General features: G+C 37.2%; 3 protein-coding genes and 1 long non-coding RNA gene across 7 annotated transcripts in view; 1 reads left to right on the top strand and 3 right to left on the bottom strand.

Moving 5' to 3' along the window:
• Window positions 1-1987, bottom strand: part of LOC105558651 (nuclear pore complex protein Nup98-Nup96) — a 20713-nt gene extending 18726 nt beyond the window's left edge. For 2 of the 3 annotated variants that reach the window (XM_012006448.1, XM_012006446.1), the window contains exon 1: window positions 1794-1986. The gene's annotated coding sequence lies outside the window, so the exon portion shown is untranslated. Of the gene's footprint in view, window positions 1-1793 lie in introns of all 3 variants that reach the window. The other variant, XM_012006449.1, reaches the window with a different exon arrangement.
• Window positions 1988-7435: 5448 nt separating this feature from the next.
• Window positions 7436-16590, top strand: LOC105558654 (transmembrane and TPR repeat-containing protein 4). 2 transcript variants are annotated; one of them, XM_012006452.1, is made up of 11 exons: window positions 7437-7618; window positions 7706-7934; window positions 8051-8234; window positions 9811-9990; window positions 10062-10519; window positions 13187-13570; window positions 13656-13763; window positions 13979-14120; window positions 14215-14329; window positions 15027-15209; window positions 16440-16590. In XM_012006452.1, the coding sequence occupies exons 1-11, from the start codon at window positions 7588-7590 to the stop codon at window positions 16574-16576; spliced, it is 2151 nt and encodes a 716-aa protein (XP_011861842.1). In that variant the 5' UTR covers window positions 7437-7587; the 3' UTR covers window positions 16577-16590. The 2 variants fall into 2 exon arrangements, with proteins under 2 accessions (XP_011861843.1, XP_011861842.1); XM_012006453.1 differs by lacking the exons at window positions 15027-15209; window positions 16440-16590 and having other exon boundaries at window positions 7436-7618; window positions 13979-14137; window positions 14215-14299.
• On the bottom strand, window positions 15794-16478 carry LOC105558653. The gene is made up of 2 exons (XR_001008693.1): window positions 16404-16478; window positions 15794-15879 (listed from the first exon to the last, which is right to left on the bottom strand). It is a non-coding gene; the product is annotated as an uncharacterized LOC105558653 (long non-coding RNA).
• Window positions 16583-19985, bottom strand: LOC105558652 (snRNA-activating protein complex subunit 3). The gene is made up of 5 exons (XM_012006450.1): window positions 19588-19985; window positions 19323-19503; window positions 18877-19158; window positions 17878-18116; window positions 16583-17218 (listed from the first exon to the last, which is right to left on the bottom strand). Exons 1-5 carry the CDS (start codon window positions 19782-19784, stop codon window positions 16930-16932), a joined length of 1188 nt encoding a protein of 395 aa, XP_011861840.1. The 5' UTR covers window positions 19785-19985; the 3' UTR covers window positions 16583-16929.
• Window positions 19986-20986: the final 1001 nt, after the last annotated feature.

Consider the following 20986-nt stretch of genomic DNA (forward strand, 5'->3'; position numbering starts at 1 on the left):
TAGCTCAAACACCGTGTACCGACACAGCACAGAAAGATTGCAGGAAGATTGCAGAAATGTTACATTGCAAGATTGCAATATTGCAGCAACGTTGCGCAACAATAGCTGCTTTCCTTTTACACTCAAGTGATACTGAGTCACTCAGTTATGTGAGTATTTTATACTCAGATATGACGTCATTAATGTGAGTGTATTAAACTCACTAAAGCACACGGTCTTGATCGTGTGCAAAAACACAGTTAAATCTAGTTGAATCTCACTTCTCAAGAATCAAAAGGAACATGCATTCAACTGAGTTATAACGTCACAAGTGAGATTTATCTGAGTTTTCATGTAAAAGGAAAGCAACTATTGCTGCAACGTTTCTGGAGGATCGCAGCAACGTTGAATGTCCGCCCTCAGAGAGATTGCAGTGCAAAATTATAGCAATGTTGCGGCGCAATATTTTTGGAATAATTTGTCGTTGTTGTGCATAATCAGAGAATTTACTAATTACATATGCATCCGGGCCTTTTTCAATACACAGCAAGCTATTGCGAAGCAACCTAAGGAGATTATGTCGCTTCGCAATAGGTGGAGATTGCGAGCAACACCGCACTGATCAAGTACTTAATAATTCGCGCATTATTGGTATCAACGGAAATAACATTATAAAATTCTCGTAATTAGAAAAAATTTTTTAATGGAAAATATAGTATTTTCATTATTTTTGAAACATTGCTGCAATATTGCTATCGAAAGTTTGCAATTTTATATCCCTGCAATGCCTCTGCAAGATTGCAACGTTTCTGCAATGTAACTGCAACCATCTGTGCTGTAATAAACAGTTTAACCATTAAACCTTCTACAAGTAAAAATTCTTAAATTAATCACATCAATTGAAATAATGGCAGCATTACAATTAAGTATATAAGAATTCTCAATCAAAATGTGACAGTCTTCCCTGTTTAAAAGAATAAATAGAATATGATCAGATTACACTAGATTGCATGCAATTTCGACATAAATTAGTGAGACTCTTATTTACTTATATCAAAACTACATGTAATTTAACGTAATCTCATATTCTATCTAGTAGTTTAAACAGGGTTCGTCTCTCGTGGAACAATACATCACGTACTGATTGTAAGATACACAGGGTGTTCCGCGTAGACCGAATTTGCTGTAAAGTTTAGATAGAGCGGGGCAAACTGACTCGAAGAGTTCTACATCATTCTGCAAAATTCACAATAATTTTTTAGTAATATATAAAAACATCGAGGCGAATGAGTCTAGAAAGATCTTACGGCGGATTCGGGGCCTGGACAGGACACCCTGTATAAATAAAAATGATAAATTTTTATCTCTTTATCTTTTCGAGCGTCATCAAGATGCGTTGCAAAGGCGTACACTACGCGTATCGGTGCGACAGTGCACACAAACACTGTTTAGATACAAGTTATTTCTCTCGTGATCCAACGCGTACGATATTGCGCGTTTGAAGTCGCCCAGCTTTCGATCGAAGCAACAAAGAAAAAAAAACCTGGAGAACTAGACGAGAGCGGCGACGTTCTCGATCTCGATTTCTCAGCCTCGAAAATACGCGAGATTTGCGAGCTGCGTAAAGAAGAATCGTCAAAGCCTTTTCGCTACTCCCGCGGTTCTGGCGATAAACATGCATAATACGCATTAAGTGCGCTTTGGTTATGAACTGGTTAACCCAAACCCCGTTCGCGCGAGAAAGAGGAAAGCTGGTATATATCATAACGGCAGATCGCTCTTCTTGGTCGTGAGTCTTCTGGAACTTTGCCTACCTGTGCAGATAAGGTTCACTTAAATTCGTGCATGGAGCACGAATACTTCTCTCGCGACCGTCCACAAATTTGATACAAATGTATTTGCACGCAATTACACAGAAAACGGAATGTCGGCAATCGGGTACCTCACGAGTTGAGGATTGCCAAACTAGCGCGCAGTCTGGCCAACAGTGCACTGAAAAATAATGGGAGATTGGCTTGAGCCTATTGGCTCCTGCCCAATGGACGCGGTAAAGGTGCCTTTTCATGGGCGTCAGTTGACGCGCGTCAAATTCGCTTATAAAGCCCGCTGCAGACGATGCTATTTTTCCTGCTGGATTGCTTGCGATTTACTAAATTACTAGGAATCCTGAGTGCTGAATGGTGCAACGATAGTAATTTATTAGATCGCAAGCAATCCAGCAGGAAAAATAGCATCGTCTGCAGCGGGCTTAAGGTGCAATTTCATTGACGCCACTGAAATATATACTAACTGGAACGCGCGCTACAGCCGAGCCGTGTGTACCGAGAGAGAGCATCGTCGAGTGGCGTTTGTCATTGTCTGGCTTATAGGGTGGTCGAGAGTGGGGACGGAAAGGTACAGTCCGATCGAGAAATTAGCTCGTTGTCAGAGGTTACACGATCTCGCGCAGTTGTGCTGCGCTTCGATTTAACTTTTGGTTCGAACTGTACTAGACAATGACAGACGCCACTCGACGATGCTCTCTCTCGGTACACACAGCTCGGCTCTAGCGCGCGTTCCAGTTAGTATATATTTCAGTGATTGACGCTAGAAACCAGCGGCAAATGAGTTCTCTAGTGACTTCTCGACGTAGGGGGGGAAAAGTTGAGACCGTCTCAACTTTTCAGTGTGCCGTGGTGTGACTGGGTGTCGCAAGGACTGCGTTCAGAAACACCACCCGAGTACTCCAGCGTATTATTCTATCCTTGTTGCTCACCGTATGTTAAACAAGGATAAAATGATACACCAGTGCATTCGGGTGACGTTTCTGAACGCAGCCCTAGTCACTATATTTGTCACGTGACTATATTTGACGCTAAATCGTAGCGTCAATGAAAAGGCCGCTATATACTTGACGCCGACTGAACGTATTTTTAAATAACTCCTATATGCAATCGTTTGTATTTCGTATGTAGACATTTATAGTGCAATTAGAAAGGTTTGTGAGTCATTCGTTTGTTTGTAATTAATTAATTATTTTTCTACCGTATACTTAGCGCCAATAGATAAATTAGATAAAATTTTTATATGGAATCGTTGGTATTTCGTATGAAGACGTTTAGTCCCAGTCTACAATAGATGATTTAAGCCCTAAGCTTTAAGAAATTGGCCATTCACGGTCAAGTATGAGAAGAATGCGCGACTGTGATTAGTCAATTTCTTAAGTCCCAGTCTACAATAGATGATTTAAGCCCTAAGCTTTAAGAAATTGGCCAATCACGGTCAAGTATGAGAAGAATGCGCGACTGTGATTAGTCAATTTCTTAAGGCTTAGGGCTTAAATCTCTATTGTAGACTGGGACTAAGGCTTAGGGCTTAAATCTCTATTGTAGACTGGGATTTATAGTGCAATTAAAAAGGTTCGTGAGTGATCCAGATAAGTTTAATTAAATATTTATTAAATAGAAGTTAGCCGGATTCAAATTTCATTGATTTCCTATCTATGATACTGAATGATTTAAGACATAAGAATTGCTTGTCACGCCATTTCAGAACGTCTAGACCAGAGTATTCCAACCGGTCACGTGACTGTTCCCCCACCAAGATTCCGTCGGTAAGCAGTCTCCGCCTGAGTTACCCCCTCTCATGACTGCCTTCCGTTCGTCACACATAGGCTGCGGTCAAGCTGCCGCTGCAAACACTTCGAAGCGTTTCTCCTCTCTTTCTGTTTTTACTGAAAGAAAAGAGAAGACGAATGCTTCGTTACATTCGAAGCGATAGCTTGACCGCAGCCATAGCATATAAAAGATAGACTGCTTATGAGGCAGTAGAACCCAGTAGGTGGGGGCATCCTCCTGAGGGAAAAGGACAACATGCATTTATTTGGGTATCTGTCTTCCTCTAGTGGACGTGATCTGAAGGCGATCACGTGATCACGTACACTAGAAGAAGATAGATACCCAAATAAATTGGTGTTGTCCTTTTCTCTCGGGAGGACATCCCCCACTACCTCATAAGCAGTCTATCTTTTATATGTCTATGGTCACATCGCGTATTCAGAACATAGGCCTAGTTTACATCGTGCACTTAATACGCGTATCAAATAGTGTATTTGAACTGATCAGCCAATGACCAAACCAATTTACTAGTTATTTACTATTTGTTACTATTTGATACGCGTATCAAGTGCACGATGTAAACTAGGTCATAGACTACGTTTACACGGTGGCTTATAAGTCGGTTTAATGACTACGATATACTATCCGATCCAAAACTTTTCTCCTTTTGACTATGACTACGTTTACACGGCTTCTAACATCGATTTAGTAAGTCCCAGTCTACAATAGATGATTTAAGCCCTAAGCTTTAAGAAATTGGCCAATCACGGTCAAGTATGAGTAGAATGCGCGACTGTGATTAGTCAATTTCTTAAGGCTTAGGGCTTAAATCTCTATTGTAGACTGGGACTAACGCCGATGTTATAACTCCTACTTAAAGTGAGTTGCGTTTACACGTTTAGGCTTATCTTAATATTCCCATCAAGCTGAAACAGCTTAATAACTTTCGAGTGAAGTGAGTCAAAGATTCCCATTAGTACCAATATAAAAAAAGTACGAAAAATTAATTAGATGCTTGTGGTAGGATTGTGGCCTGAAAGTAAAAAAATCTGTAAACAAAGTGAACTTATGGGTTACGTTATGAATTATTAAATATTTATTTGTCTATTAAAATGTAATATAACTAACAAATGTTAATATGTTAAATAATGGATTTACAAACATCAGTTTATTATAGTATCTCCATACTATTTTCAATTAAAAAAAACTTTTTTCACTTTCTACACTTCAAATATTCTATCTCAAAATTAATCTGTATATATGTATACCGCGGATCACCAAATCTTATAGTCCGAAACCACCGAAACTACGGTCGAAATCTTAGCGATCTGCGTTTGCGCGCGTTGAATAAATTATAAAGGTCTCATAGAGCTAGTTTACACCATAGACATCTATAGACGGAGCCTTTGTACGAGGGGTAACTGATAATCGCGGCAAGGGGATCACTCATCTGACATCGACACTTTCCGGTGAGATTCGGTAATATTCGGTTCATTATTTCCAATACGTGTGCACACGTATATACGGCGCGTTGCTTGTGTGCGAGCGTGCGCGCGCGCGTGGCCGAACGGATCATCCCCTCCAACTTCCCAGATAGCATCGAATGTTCCATGAATGTTTGTATATGATTCGAATATTCCTGAGAGAGAACATTCGAATCATATACAAACATTCATGGAACATTCGGTGCTATCTGGGTATGAACGAACTGAATAAAAGAGTCTTTAAGCCTAATACACGATAAGAAGTTAAGTTAAAAGTTTAGTGATAAAACATGTGATATCTTCGTTAAATACTTACGGAGTTATGGGGCTTGAAATTTACGGTATCACCAGTATTACCATTACGCGTGGCGTGCCACGTGGCGGTTGCAACGGTTGGCTTTACAACTTCAAAGTGGTACACCTCATGTAATTACAATACTGATAATACTGTAACTTTCGAACTTCACGATTGCATTTATTATTATTACTACTGGATAAAGTTTTTCACACAACGCTAAAATACATCCCAGCAAACACAAAGTAACAGTAGTTACATAACTGTAAGTTAAAATTTCCTACTCAACAATATAACTGTTATATAACACGTGTGTTATGTAACAGTTATATTGTTGAGTAGGAAATTTTAACTTACAGTTATGATAACTGTTACTTTGTGTTTGCTGGGATTAATTGCGACTTACGACGAACTCTGTTGTACGGCGTCTGAATGACCTAGTTTACATCGTGCACTTGATACGCGTATCAAATAGTAACAAATAGTAAATATAACTAGTAAATTCGTTTGGTCATTGGCTGATCAGTTCAAATACACTATTTGATACGCGTATCAAGTGCACGATGTAAACTAGGCCTATATGGTAACATTCAGTGTACAAATTCAATATATGACGCTTTATGGTGGTACTTAACTAAGAAATAAATATTTACCTTGCTTTAATAATTATTTTTACATACAACTCACCTCGGTTATAAATAGGTAGGTATAGTAAAGTCCTTGTCGAAGAGTACAGTGTTATACTGCACACGCAGCTCGACTACTAGCATGCTAATGGTAGGTACATGGTTTAAGGTAGAGGCTAGTTTAAGGTAGAGGGGAGCGAATAGTGTTCTCTACTCTGATTGGTCTGCCATTTTTATTTTTACAGACTGGCTGCTACACGGTGTTTTTAGTGAGTTTCAGAACGTGCATTTAGATCATGGTGGAAGGGATAACATGGTGTGCTCATGGTGGAAGGGATAACATGGTGTGCTCAGTTCGGCTCATTGAACTATAACCATACTGGAAGGAGCACTGCCTACTCCCTCCATAGGATCGAGCGGTCAGAGAGAGATAGTTGAGTGGGAATGGAGCTATTCTTGTCTAACTAACTACAGCGAGGATCGCTGTAGTTAGTTAGACAAGAATAGCTCCATTCCCACTCAACTATCTCTCTCGCACAACTCTGACCGCACGACAACAATGGAGTGCTCCTTCCAGTATGGTTATAGTTCAATGGTTCGGCTAAACCACGCCTACTTTTGCTTTGCGACGGCTATAGATTCCCAGGGCTATCAACCGTGAAAAGTAAAAAACATTTAGCGTTGGCAAGTTGGGTATGCTGCATCTATCGTCCTTGTTTCACGCATTTCTTCGAGCGTCTTAGTTTCTCTTTCTATCTTTGTACACGCGATGGAAAAAGGGAAAAAGTACCGGACCGGTGAAATATCTCTACAAATATGGGAGATACAAAATTTCCTCACTAAGCGACCTACCCCCACCATATGAGTTGCAAGACCTGTATGTAAAGGCCAATGTTCACGATCCAAGAACTGTATCCAAGTTCTAGGGTTTGTTTTCTGTTCCTGCACTGGTGAACTAGTGCAGTAAGCTAGAATGAGAAAAAATATGCTTGTCTTACTCCAATTTATTGCACTAGTTCACTAGTGTAGGAACAGAAAACAAGCCTCTAGTTTCGAGAAATGCGTAGCCAATCAGCTTGCAGCTATTCCATACAAGCTGCATGTTGATTGGCTGTGCATTTCTCGAAACTAGAACTTTGACACAGTTCTTGGATCGTGGACATTGGGCTTAAGACCACAGACATCTTATATTATCCGTGCTTTCCAGCAAGCGACACAAGTCGACACAAGTGTCGTTCTGTCTTTATTATTCATTGAATGCGAAGAAAGACAGAACGACATTTGTGTCGACTTGTGTCGCTTGCTGGAAAGCACGGAATATTGTGTGTAAAGCCTATCACACAATGCCAGGCAACAGGCAATAGGAACAGGGAATAGAATTTTTGACGCGTTGGATTCGTCGAAAATTTTCTTCCAACCAATCCAACGCGTCAGAAATTCTATTCCCTGTTCCTGTTGCCTGTTGCCTGACATTGTGTCATAGGCTTAAGACCGTGACTCATGGATATCCCTTTAACTAGATATAACCACGAAGTGTTAATTCCGAGAAAGAAGAAAGTATCAGTGAAATTTAAAGAAGAAAAAGTTTGTTTGTCATTTAAAATATCATGAAAAGTAAAATAGCGACTCATTTGCCAGGTGAGTTGCGACTTAGACGCATGAATTACACAAATGTACACGCACGAGAATAAACACTTTTTAACAAAATATTTTCTTAATTTTCAGTTGTACCATCATCGCTTTCTCCTTGGATAATTGTGATTTTGTCCCTTTGTTTTGTTAACAGTTACGATGGAGATTTTGTTTTTGACGACACCGAGGCTATCGTCAATAACAACGATGTACGTGACAACACACCGTTCTGGGATATATTCCAAAATGATTTCTGGGGTACCAAGTTATCCCATAGGCAAAGCCACAAATCGTACAGACCCTTTACTATCCTTAGTTTCAGGTAGAAAAGAAATTCGCAAGTACATCAATGGATGCATACAATATTCTACTACATATATTTTATTTCTAGTAAATAAAATGTTATTAAAAATACACTTTCTCTTTCTATTCTTGTAGATTACAATTCTGGTTACGACAAGGCTTGGTTTCGCAAGACTTTCATGTAGTCAATGTAATATTACACAGTACAATTTGTCTGTTGACTCTATTCGTATACAACTTATTTCTCGGGCCAGAAGGACATAGCAGTGCGTTTTATGCCGCAGCTCTATTTGCGGTTCATCCAATTCATACGGAGGCTGTAATTACAATGTGTATTATTATTATCATCATCATTAGACTATTTTTGGCGACTGGTACATATAGACCAAAGTATACCAGAGTGTACACTCAGTGTCATGAATGCTTTTAGAAATGCCTGAAGAAAGAGGTCAAAGATATCCAATAGAAAAATTTATTTTTAATAAAATGAATTTTTCTATTGGAATATATTGAACTTAACGGCTATTCTGAGGTGTAAAAGCATTCATGACATCAAGTGTGCGCTCTGGTACACTTTGGTATATCCCAGATAGCACAAGACACTCTTATGAACATTTTAAGAATATTCTTCAAGAATATTTGGAATATCCCATAGGTCATTCTTATATATTTATCTTATATTCATAGAATATTCGACTACTATAAATGTTTCTCAAATGTGAATAGAATAATCTATCGAATATAGCGTGTCGGTTATACATGGTATGATCACAGATTTCACTGCCTTTTGCATAAGATAAGTGTATTACACAATAAACAATGCGTAGTACATAAACTCGATGAATATTAAAAAATTATTCTGAACAAATATTCTAAAGACATTGTCGACGAATATTCTGAAAACGTTCTTCTTCGTTAAGAATATACGATTTCTAATTGTAATAATCTATATACAGGGTGCTCCCGGGTTAAATGGCCAAACTTGAAAGATGTATTTAGGATCTCAAAGCAAGAAAAATTTTCCTCTGGAAATGTGCTCGTAAACGTTCCGTTCAAGAGATATTGACGTCTGAAGTTATGAACTTTTAGGAATGAATAATTTCGAAATATGACTATTTCTTTGATTCAGAATTCCTTGTCTGGTAAATATGGCTTCGTCTGTCCATAAAATGTTTTGCGAGAATTGTAAATCATAATTTGTTTGATTTAAAAACCAATCGCAAAACATTCAGTACGACGGAACTTTGTTTACGAAATCGAAGGTCATTGATAGGCTTTTTTATTTGCATGGCAAACAAAGCGTCGTATCATCGTACTTAGTTCGTTGAATGCTTTCGTCGAATAAACTGGTATGAAGTGCCTGTTAATGATTTTCAATCATTAAAACTGAGGATAGTGCAGGCGTGTAACGAAATTACAGACGCACAATGTCAGTCAGCCACTCATTCTGTCATCGATAGGCGCAATGCATGTCTCCAAGCTGGAGGCCATCATTTTGAACAAAACGTTTAATAATTAAATTTTTATTATTAAAAAGCAATAAAGAGGATAAATCTAAATTATTTCGAAATTATTCATTCCTAACGGTTCATAACTTCAGAAGTCAATATCTCGTGAACGGAACGTTTACGAGCATATTTCCAGAGGAAAATTTTTCTTGCTTTGAGGTCCTAAATACATCTTTCAAGTTTGGCCATTTAATCCGGGAGCACCCTGTATATTTATATAATATTCGATTGGAATATTCTGAAATTAAGAATATTTGCACTCTAAAAGAATATTCATAGAACTGTGTGTGCTATCTGGGATGTATCAAACAATCGCCAAAAATCGCCTATTGATCACGGGCTTGCATCCAAATGCGTTACAATTGTGCTTGCACGTCTGTACATCAGGTCTCTGGAATTGTTGGACGCGCTGAATTATTATGCAGCTTGTTCACATGGCTCTCGATCTTGCTGTACAGCTGTATGATACACGCAAGAAATTTATTACACGTATGGGTCGCCATGTTCAGTTTTGCCGTTTGCATAACAACAGCAATGCTATGCAAAGAAACTGGAATCACTGCCATTGTGAGTACCAAGGTCGCGTGTCTGAGTAAATTTTTTTTTTATGTAACTGTAAAGGATACTTTGTCTTTTAGGGTATTTGCGCAATATACGATATAGTTATCGTCAACAAAATATATCCAATTGACATAATTAGGTCTCTCTCATTTAAGCACGCTAATAAGAGTTTAAATAATCTTATTGATCATAAAAATGTCTTATTACGACTCGTCATGCTCGTTCTCATTGCAATAATACTTTTGCTTCTAAGGTTCAGTGTTATGGGGTTCTCGACTCCAAAATTTCAGTCTGTAGATAATCCGGCGTCTTTTATGAACAACACGTTGCTTCGCATACTCAATTTTAACTATATCTATTGCCTGAATATGTGGTTACTTGTATGTCCTGTATGGCTCTGTTTTGACTGGTCAATGGGCTGCGTAACTCTGATTACTGGCTATGACTACAGAACGTTTATCATCGTTATTTTCTGGCTCGCGTTTGGAGCGTTAATTATGTACACGGTCGTCTCTCACAAGGACAACACTTTGAGGTAATGTAAAAAAACTTTTTACGTTCAGAAAGTTTCTCAAGTAATACGTTGTTAGCCTGATTTTTTATGTAATTTTCTATTTAGTGAACAATTCCATTTTTCGCAAGAGAATGGAAAAATTTCTGCCAGGCTGCGTCTAGCAAAAAAGGCTGCTTTGCAACTTTTGTAAAATTCGTGAATTTGATTGACGTATTCTCTTAATCTTGAGTGAATTTAAGAGTATGCACCAATCAGATTCGTGAATTTTGCAACAGTTGCAAAGCAATTTTTTTCTGCTGAATGCAGCTATTGATATCAAAATTTCAGTGTGCGACAGCGCCTCAAAGTTGTGACACTTTTAGGAAAGTGGAAAGAACTGCCTGTCGAACATACAGTTGAAAGTGAAGGTGAGAAAAAACATTGTTAAACTCAGATTTTATTTCCGTGGCCATTTTACCTTTCAGAAAAAAAATTGGATTATTTTTCGAATTTTAGTGCCTTCTAGTTTTTTAGAAATGTCAAACACACCAACTTTGAGGCATAAACGCAAACTACTTGACAAATCGACTTTGTTTCTATCAATCTTATGAAGGATGGAACTGTTCACTAAATTCAAAATTAAGTAAAAAATCATGTTATTTACATGTCGTGTGTGTGTCCACCTTGTTCCACAAAAATGGAGGTTTTTACTTATACGGTACATATAATGTGCCTGAAATGTATCCTTGGCTCTTCTACCATACACTCTACGTGTCTACACTCAAACCTACGAGTTACAAAATGTTATCTCGTACAGTTTAGAAATGGTACTCCAATTGCAATCTATCTTACGATTTCGGACATGTGCTCTGTTCTCATACACGTTTCAATCAACAGTTCAATAGTAAAAATGCTTTTTGGTGGAGAAATTGCATTCTATTTATACTTATCGGTTGTTATCAGTCCCAGAAAGCAATTTCTCCAACAAGAAGCATTTTTACTGTTGGAGTGTTGAGAGCGTGTATGAGAACGTGTATGAGAACCGAGAACATGTTCGAAATAGCAAGATAGATAGGAGCACTATTCCTAAACTGCCCTACACAGCACAGAAAGATTGCAGGAAGATTGCAGAAATGTTACATTGCAAGATTGCAATATTGCAGCAACGTTGCGCAACATTGCTGCAACGTTTCTGGAGGATTGCGGCAACGTTGAAATGTCTGCCCTCAGAGAGATTGCAGTGCAACATTATAGCAATGTTGCAGTGCAATATTTTTGGAATAATTTGTTGTTGTACATAAACAGAGAATTTACTAATTACATATGCATCCGGGCCTTTTTCAAGGCATAGCAAGCTTTTGCGAAGCAACCTAAGGAGATTATGTCGCTCCGCAATAAATGGAGATTGCGAGCAACGCTGCACTGATCAAGTACTTAATAATTCGCGCATTATTGGTATCAACGAAAATAACATTAAAAAATTCTCGTAATTAGAAAAATTTTTTAAATAGAAAATATAGTATTTTTATTATTTTTGAAACATTGCTGCAATATTGCTATCGAAAGTTTGCAACTTTATATCCCTGCAATGTCTTTGCACTGCAATCTGCAAGATTGCAACGTTTCTGCAATGTAACTGCAACCATCTGTGCTGTACCTATGGGATATGAGATATAGTTTAATAACATTCTATATTATACAGGGTGGTCCATTTAATTTTGCCACCCCGAATAATTTGGTTATTGATTATACAGAAAAATGTCATATGGACAAGTTATTGTGCATTTAAAGGGGAAAAATAAGTTTTTGAAGTGAATGTCATCCAAAGGTCATATCTTCTTAGATTTCGGTGGTAGCAATGTTTTTTTAAATGGGACTACCTATTGCTCACTACGAGCAACCTGACATCGAAACGCATTCAACCATGTGTAATAACATGACCCTCGAATGATCTTTGGCTCAAAAATTTATGATTGAATGATGGAGGTGGAAATTCAAGGAGAATAAATTGTAGTGGCAAAGTCAGTACTTTTTTCACTTAATTTATTATAACATGTGCTCAAAATGTTGTCATCAACCGGAATATGAAGGAACGTATCACCAATGCGTGTGCAAGTGTTGCTCCGGAAATGATGAGCAGGGCTAGGCAATCCTTCATTATGCGTATGGACAAGTGCATTCAGGTTGATGGACAACATTGTGAGCACACGTTATAATAAGTCAAGTGAAAAAAGTACTGACTTGGCCACTACAATTTATTCTTCTTGAATTTCCACCTCCATCATTTAATCATAAATTTTTTAGCCAAAGATCATTCGAAGGTCATGTTATTACACATGGTTGAACGCGTTTCGATGTCAGCTTCCTTGTAGTGAGCAAGAAAATAGGTAGTCCCATTTAAAAAAACATTGCTACCACCAAAATCTCAGAAGATATGACCTTTGGATGATTTGGATCAACTTCAAAAACTTATTTTCCCCCTTCAATTACAATAACTCTTCCATGTGACATTTTTCTGTATAATCAATAATAACCAAATTATTCGGGGTGGCAGAGTTAAATGGACCATCCTGTATATAATGGAAAAAAAGGTTTATATTGTGAAACAAGGATGGCTCGCTTGACACCGAATGTTCGACACATACGCGCGACGCAAACGCGCACACTAATAATATACACGCAATAATATGAAGTATTTAAACTTTGCAGATACATAATTATGGGTCTTACAATGTTGATTTGTCCATTTCTGCCAGCTAGTAATATTTTCTTCAACGTTGGATTTGTTTTGGCAGAGAGAGTATTATATATTCCTTCGGCGGGATATTGCTTACTGGTCATTATTGGCCTGCAGAAACTTTCTGCTCGATTTTTCTTCCCCAAGACGTCATTGCTGGCATACGTGATGCTTATTGTATTACTGTTTGTACGTTCTTGGATAAGGAGTGGCCAATGGAGGAATGAGAGACTGCTTTTTCACTCAGCATTAGATGTATGCCCTTTGAATGCAAAAGTACATTATAATATCGCAAAAAATGCTGCGGATGCAGGAAATGTTGATCTTGCCAAGTTGGAATATCAAGAGGCTTTACGGTATTGTATGCAGAATATATAATTTTTTTTCCTTCTCTTGAGAAATTTTACCGCGTTGTACATTTATGTTCTTTATGCTACACAGATTAAATCCAAAATACGCTCAAGCTATGAACAATCTTGGCAATTTGCTCAAAGACGACGGACAGTTTTTGGAAGCTGTAAATTTGTTTGAACAGGCTGTTAATTTAGAGTAAGTTCAGTTAAATGTCATCACATGAGATAGATGAGTTGCGTCTTACTTATAAATGCCTTATTTATTTGTAACAATGAGAGATTGTATAAAATTATGTTACATATAATCCATACTTACATATAATCTTTCTCTTTTTTTCCGTTTGTGACAAATTATAAAATAAACGTGTACATTATAATTACAGTATCTCGCATAAGACATGTGATTTTTAGGAAGGATTTTTCTACGGCGTGGATGAATCTAGGTATAGTTCAGTCAGCATTGAAAAGGTACGAGGAGTCAGAAGCGAGCTATTTCATGGCTCTGCAATATCGATTAACTTATCCAGATTGTTATTATAATCTGGGCGTATTAGTGAGTACTGTATAATGGTAAAATAAAATTTTTATCTATTTTTGAGATATTATTTTTTAGCATTAATTTACTAATTCAAAATTTATGACGATAGTATCTGGAACGAAAGCAATACGACAAGGCGTTGAAAGCTTGGATAAATGCAACCAAGCAAAAACCCACACATAAACGAGCATGGACGAATATGGTACTACTATTAGATGATTTGGGTTTGTATTTAAATTAATATTGTATCTTCACATACATTAATTACTATCGTGCTAAATACACTACTAAAAAAAAATAGGGAACACTTTTTATACCCTACAAATTGGGCTATTTTCAAACCACTGAGACACGGCTGAAAAATCATCGTAGGCACAAAATTAAAAAGCATTTTAAAACTTGAAGTTTCCACTTTAAAACCCTATCAACGATTTATTTAAATATGTTCATCTTTATATTCATCTTTAACGTTAATACTGGCGGTAAATTGCAATTCATTTTTCAAGAAAATGCATGGTTCGCTTCAAAGTCATGTAACTCGGTCAAAAGAATTGTAGGAAAATTTTAAAAAGCATTTTGTAGGTAAAATGCTGTAGATTGTGGAACTTGTATCGAATTTGTCGAGAGAAAATTTTTTATCGAGCTGCAGGGTGTCAAACATATGTAATTTTAAGGAACAAAACAATGTATTCTTTTTTAAAGCACGGAACGATGAAAATGAACTGATATTTAAATAAATCGTTGATAGGGTTTTCAAGTTGAAACTTCAATCTTTAAAATGCTCTTTTAATTTTGTGTCTACGATGATTTTTCGCCGAGTTTTAGTGGTTTGAAAATAGCCCAATTTGTAGGGTATAAAAAGTGTTCCCTATTTTTTTTTTAGTAGTGTATATTGTATATTTTAATATTTTATAACTTTAGATAGAACAGAAGAGGCATTGAAAGTGGCAAATAAGGCTTTGAAATTTATTCCAAATCATGCTTCTATCTATTTTAATATTGCTAACATTTTGGGGAAAAAGGGAAAATACGAGGACGCGGAAATCCGATTCAAGCAGGCGATATCGAGAGATCCTACGGCTCCTATGATTTATGCAAACTTGGGTATGTCGAGAAATGGAGAATATTTCATGCCAAGTCTCTTTTTCTGTTAATATTCTCTTATTCTGTTGAAAGATACAAGTTTTAAGGCAGAAATTTGATATGACAATATCATTGAATACTAAGATATTTAATACATAATATAAATTATTGTGCATCATATATGTATGTATATCAAATTCCTGTGTTTGGTTACTAATCCATTAGGAATACTCACTGATTGCAATAGCTGATTAAAAATTTTGACTTGAAAAGCCAAATTTTTATGTGTATATAGAGGAAAATCCTCTATTATAAATTTCTAATATGAGACAGCAGGTTTTCAACACTCAAATTCAATCACAAATCTTTTTTTGCAACGGTTACACAATCTAACAATGAATTTCCCACTAAATAGATGTTGCTCCAAGAATAATAAATTTATAGCGGAATCAACAAATGATGCCTATTTAACAGAAATCCCGTTATCTTATATTACGAGCCTATCTCATAACAGGGAACTTTCCTCTACATATTAAGACAAGCGTATTTTTCGGATCAATGTCTTTTTTTGGATAAATAAGTTTTCTGAAATCAAAACACAGCTGTTAAGAAAGACATCAAGTTTATTAAATTTACTAACATTGAGAAAGTATGTCTATTTGGCATGTAACATACCATTTATATACAGGGTGTGTCCTAATTCCCGGATGTCCCATAGATGTTAGATAGACCGGGACAAACTGAATAGAAAAGTCCTATAACATTTTGCAAAATTCGCAATAGTTATCGAGAAATTAATTTTAATGTCTGAGCGAATGAGAGCGTCGCGACGAGGAGCAAGGGGCGAGAGCCGAGCGTCGAGCGGCGAACGACGCGCGGCGAGTGTATACTCAAGCTAGCCGCTTGCTGCGCGACTTTTTTTCGGTTACGCTAAATAACCTAACGGTTGACGGCGTTCCCGCAGAGGGAAAATCCAAAGAAAAAAAAACTTTCGGCGCGCCGCTCCACCTCCCGCTATTAGATGATGCCCCACCGTTGTCTGCCGAGTCCGGCCTGCCGTCTTCTGCGCTCTCATTCGCTCAAACATTAAAATTAATTTCTCGATAACTATTGCGAATTTTGCAAAATGTTATAGGACTTCTCTATTCAGTTCGCCCCGGTCTGTCTACCATCTACGGGACATCCGGGAATTAGGACACACCCTGTATATCAAATGTGAATAATATACTAAATCAGAAATGTCTTATTTAGGTGTCTTGTATCATCGCTGGAATAAATTAAACGCGGCAGAGGACATGTACAAGAAAGCATTGCAATTGAAACCAGATTTACACAGTGCAAAGGAAAACTTGCAAAGATTGTATACATTAAAAGTGTCAATAAAATAATATTATTACTTGTACATTAAATATATTTATAAAACGTACATGTGCATATACATACAGGATGAATCTTATTTCCTGTTCCAGCCTTTTACCATAAGATGGATTACCGTCCGAAACTGTAGCCAACCCGAGAAAAAATGGAAGAAAATCTCGTAATATACGTCTCAATCATATAACATCTAATTGTATCCTGAGAGATATAATTAGATATTACATTATTAAAAAATATATAACGAGATTTTCCATTTTTCCAGAGTTGGCTACAATTGCAGTCGGTAATCCATCTCTCATAGTAAGAGGCTGGGGCAGGAAATAAGATTGACCCTGTATACATATATAAAACTGTTACTTTAAAATTAGGTGTCTTGTTTAAGATTTCTAGGCTTTCGTATCGACACCAATTGCGGTATACAAGGATAACTGTACGCTTTAAAATTTCCGACTTTTTTACCATCAACATAATTATACGATATAAAACATTTATTGCAGAAATAACTTATGTCATGCGGTATTCTATCGTGCTCCGTTACAATCCAATGCACATTAAATATTCCACAGTAGATGCAGTTTTTTCCAACAACGGTCCTTAGTCTTTCTATTCTTGGATAAGCAGACGATACCAATACATCATCTACAGTTAACAACCTATGAAAAGAATAATTCATTAATGAACGTTAAATGATTTATTACCAATAACACAAGTTTCACGACTCAATGGTAAAACATCACTGTTTTTTTTATCGTGGTTTTTCCCAACACTATTATACATATAAGAATTATGGCTGTAAACTAGATCTCTTTATTAAGTCAAAGTTAAGATAATAAGTAAATACCAATGGTTTCTATGATAAAAATCGAAGTAATAATAGAAGGGACTCAGAGCCTAGACAGGGTTATAATGTAAAAAATTATTTAATTAAAATAGACAGTAAATAGGACTTGGTTAGAGGTGCGAGTGTGGAGCAGATATGTAAGTGAGCGGTGCAAAGTTAAAGAGCGTGAGACAGAAACGAGGAGGGAGTAGGAAAAAGTAGGTAAGGAGCGGAGGCGAATAAGATATAAGCCGGGGGTGAGGAAAAGAGAACAGAGCAGTTATTAAAAAAAAGACAGTAGACGTTTCGATCCTAACTGGACCACACACAGCTTCAGTGTATAAAAAGATATAAATGAACGCAAAACAGATAACGGAGTATAAATGATATAAGAAATTACGCAGTCAATGAGATAAAATATAAAAAAGTAGTAGGAACGATCAAACATAAAACGCGACGCAAACGTGTGGAACATAATATAATAAGGATTACCTGGCATCAGTCAGTATAATCAAGTGTTCGCAGGAACCTTGATGCTGGTAAACCCACGGAAAGCCAAACCTTGTACAAAGAGAATTTATCTTCGCGTCCATGGTGGAGACTTTAAATGGGCCTATGTCGCGAGCTGCTGCCCATTGTAATATTACATCACTGTAGTCAACATTACTTTGCGCGCTAGTATCGTTATAAAATGTATCCTCGATGTAAAAGAATCCCGATGGGTATAGATCCTAGAAGCGAACAAGATGCAATTAAATCAAACAAACGAGAGCGCCTCCAAGCAAGATGTTGGTAGCCCAATAATAATTTAAAATATGAATTTATCAGGGTTAGGCATATACAGGGTGCTCCTGGGTTAAATGGCCAAACTTGAAAGATGTATTTAGGACCTCAAAGCAAGAAAAATTTTCCTCTGGAAATATGCTCGTAAATGTTCCGTTCAAGAGATATTGACGTCTGAAGTTATGAACTTTTAGGAATGAATAACTTTGATCGTGAAATTCAACGCAATTTACGTGATCGCGAGTCTCTGAGATTTTATGTAAAGATAAAACTAATTTAACTTTTAATTTCTTCTTACCCAACCCTGGAATTCATATACTGTTTTCCACCTCGTCCTGTGCACCAGTTTCTTTATAGTATGGAGAGGGGGTACTGAATGCTAAATATAGCATTTTTTAACTAATTATAAATCGTTTATCAATTTAATACGTGAATTTACTGATGACAATCATTCCATCTAATTGAACCTATGTTATGTCCAGAAATTAACCGGCGCACAGGTGGAAAATGGTATATAAATTCACATTTTAGATTATTGGACTACCAACATCTTGTTTGGATCTAAAGGCACTCTCGGTTTGCTTGATTTATATTGTAACGATCCTATTTAACTTAAGATGCAATTAATTTTTCTCTTTTTTTTACATGCAACGAAAACATGGACCAGATTATAGAAAAGATAAAGCTTTAAATTGAAGGATAGCTAACTTTTGCCATCGGTCCAGGTTTTTCATGTGGATTTTCACTGGTGTCCTTTGTAATTGACCAATCAGACTGACACATTATCTTCTTACGTAACTCGTGAAGAGTCTGGCATCCCAATACCGAAATGATGCTTTTGAGCTTGAGAACTGGAAGACTTGTTTTATACTTGACGTAACGAGAGTAGCTTTTAAACGGTTCGTATATCCTGACATAAACTAAAAACTCCTCGTTTGGCTGTACCGAATCATCGCGCGAATAATTGTGCAGCCTTGAGTAGTCGTATTCCTGTGGAAAAGCCAATTTTATTATCTCAATGCTACAGGTTTTAAGTAGCAGTTGTAATTGCAAAATGATTGGTCACATAATATTGTAATTATCATTCAACTCAATTTTAGTAAATCTATTACTCTGCATATCTCAATGTATCTTTCATGGAGATAATTACTTACTACAGGAATGCCATTTGTTAGCCATCTTGACTTTTGTACAGTTTCCTTAGACAAGGTCTTTAATACTTTAATTGTTTCCAACGGAACATTCTCCGAGACTGTATCAGGTATATTGACATATTCTTGTTCCTCCCGTTCTTTTGCATTGGCAGCCTCCGCTGGCAATGTTAAATTATCGATGCTGCGAGATTAATGCTGATATACAGGAGTCACTTTTGTTTAAAAAAATCTAGCGTTGTTTGTTACATATCGTAATATAAAATACCTGCAATAATGTTTTATTAAATTCACTCTTCCCCGTGTGAGATCGCCGCCCATAAGTTGAGAAACTTTTTCGTCGCCTTGCTTATCGACCTCATGATACATTGACGACTTGATTAATTCACTGTACTGTTGAAAGTAATCTTTTATGTTAATTTTGGGCGATGCCTGACGATCGTAGAGCTTGTACACTTGATCCATTATTGCTCGTACGAAAATTGTATCTGATTGTATCTGAAGCCCTGAAGGTGCCTGAAGGTACAAAATTAAACCTTTGACTATATAATCGTGGACTGCTAAGAGTGCTAAGTTGGTCTCTTCAGGCTGTAATCAACATCACGAGCGCCATAGACATATAAAGCCTCCGCTACAATGATTCTCGGTACTGTCTACAATATGGGGCTTGTTTTCTGTTCCTGCACTGGTGAACTAGTGCAATAAATTGGAGTAAGACAAGTATATTTTTTCTCATTCTAGCTTACTGCACTAGTTCACCAGTGCAGGAACAGAAAACAAGCCCATGGTCGTAGTCGTAGTCGCTCGATAAGAATTGACCAATCGCAGTCGATTATTCTTACGACTACGACCATTGTAGACAGAACCGAGAATCAGTGGCTGTGTTCTCCAGAAGTTAGCGCTTAATAAGCGCTTTATGCTGATTGGATAGATCTAGAAGAATAGCTCTATTTCAGTACAGATCTGAAAGTATAATCCAATGAACGCAAAGCGCTTAGCAAGCGCTAAAGCCCGCTGCAGACGATGCTATTTTTCCTGCTGGATTGCTTGTGATTTAGTAAATTACTATCATTGCACCACTCAGCACTCAGGATTCCTAGTAATTTACTAAATTGCAAGCAATCCAGCAGGAGAAATAGCATCGTCTGCAACGGGCTTAACTTCTGCTGGACACAGGCATTGGCCGCGTTCAGCAGACACAACTGTTGAACGAGCGCTCAATGGCTACGTTCGACAGAAAAAGCTGCTTTGCAACTGTTGTAAAATTCATGAATCTGATTGGCGTATGCTCTTAAATTCACACAAGATTGAGAGAACACACCAATCAGATTCACGAATTTTACAACAGTTGCAAAGCAGCTTTTCCTGCCGAACGCAGCCATTGATTTCTTAGTCCCAGTCTGTCCCAGTCTACAATAGATGATTTAAGCCCTAAGCTTTAAGAAATTGGCCAATCACGGTCAAGTATGAGTAGAATGCGCGACTGTGATTAGTCAATTTCTTAAGGCTTAGGGCTTAAATCTCTATTGTAGACTGGGACTCTACAATAGATGATTTAAGCCCTAAGCTTTAGGAAATTGACCAATCACGGTCAAGTATGAGTAGAATACACGACTGTGATTAGTCAATTTCTTAAAGCTTAGGGTTTAAGTCCCAGTCTACAATAG

This window comes from Vollenhovia emeryi, unplaced genomic scaffold, assembly GCF_000949405.1.
Source record: "Vollenhovia emeryi isolate VEMERY1.0 unplaced genomic scaffold, V.emery_V1.0 DF939324.1, whole genome shotgun sequence".
In the NCBI taxonomy this organism is placed as follows: domain Eukaryota; kingdom Metazoa; phylum Arthropoda; class Insecta; order Hymenoptera; family Formicidae; genus Vollenhovia; species Vollenhovia emeryi.

What these genes read in the sequence shown, in the direction of transcription:
- LOC105558654 (XM_012006452.1), top strand. Translation starts at nt 7,588, where the DNA reads ATGAAAAGTAAAATAGCGACTCATTTGCCAG. An exon ending in GAATATCAAGAGGCTTTACG is followed by an intron (nt 13,571 to 13,655) that starts GTATTGTATGCA and finishes TATGCTACACAG; the next exon opens with ATTAAATCCAAAATACGCTC. An exon ending in ATTATAATCTGGGCGTATTA is followed by an intron (nt 14,121 to 14,214) that starts GTGAGTACTGTA and finishes TTATGACGATAG; the next exon opens with TATCTGGAACGAAAGCAATA.
- LOC105558652 (XM_012006450.1), bottom strand. Translation starts at nt 19,784, where the DNA reads ATGGATCAAGTGTACAAGCTCTACGATCGTCAGGCATCGCCCAAAATT. An exon ending in TAACAAATGGCATTCCTGTA is followed by an intron (nt 19,159 to 19,322) that starts GTAAGTAATTAT and finishes GCTTTTCCACAG; the next exon opens with GAATACGACTACTCAAGGCT. An exon ending in ATTATACTGACTGATGCCAG is followed by an intron (nt 17,219 to 17,877) that starts GTAATCCTTATT and finishes TTCTTTTCATAG; the next exon opens with GTTGTTAACTGTAGATGATG.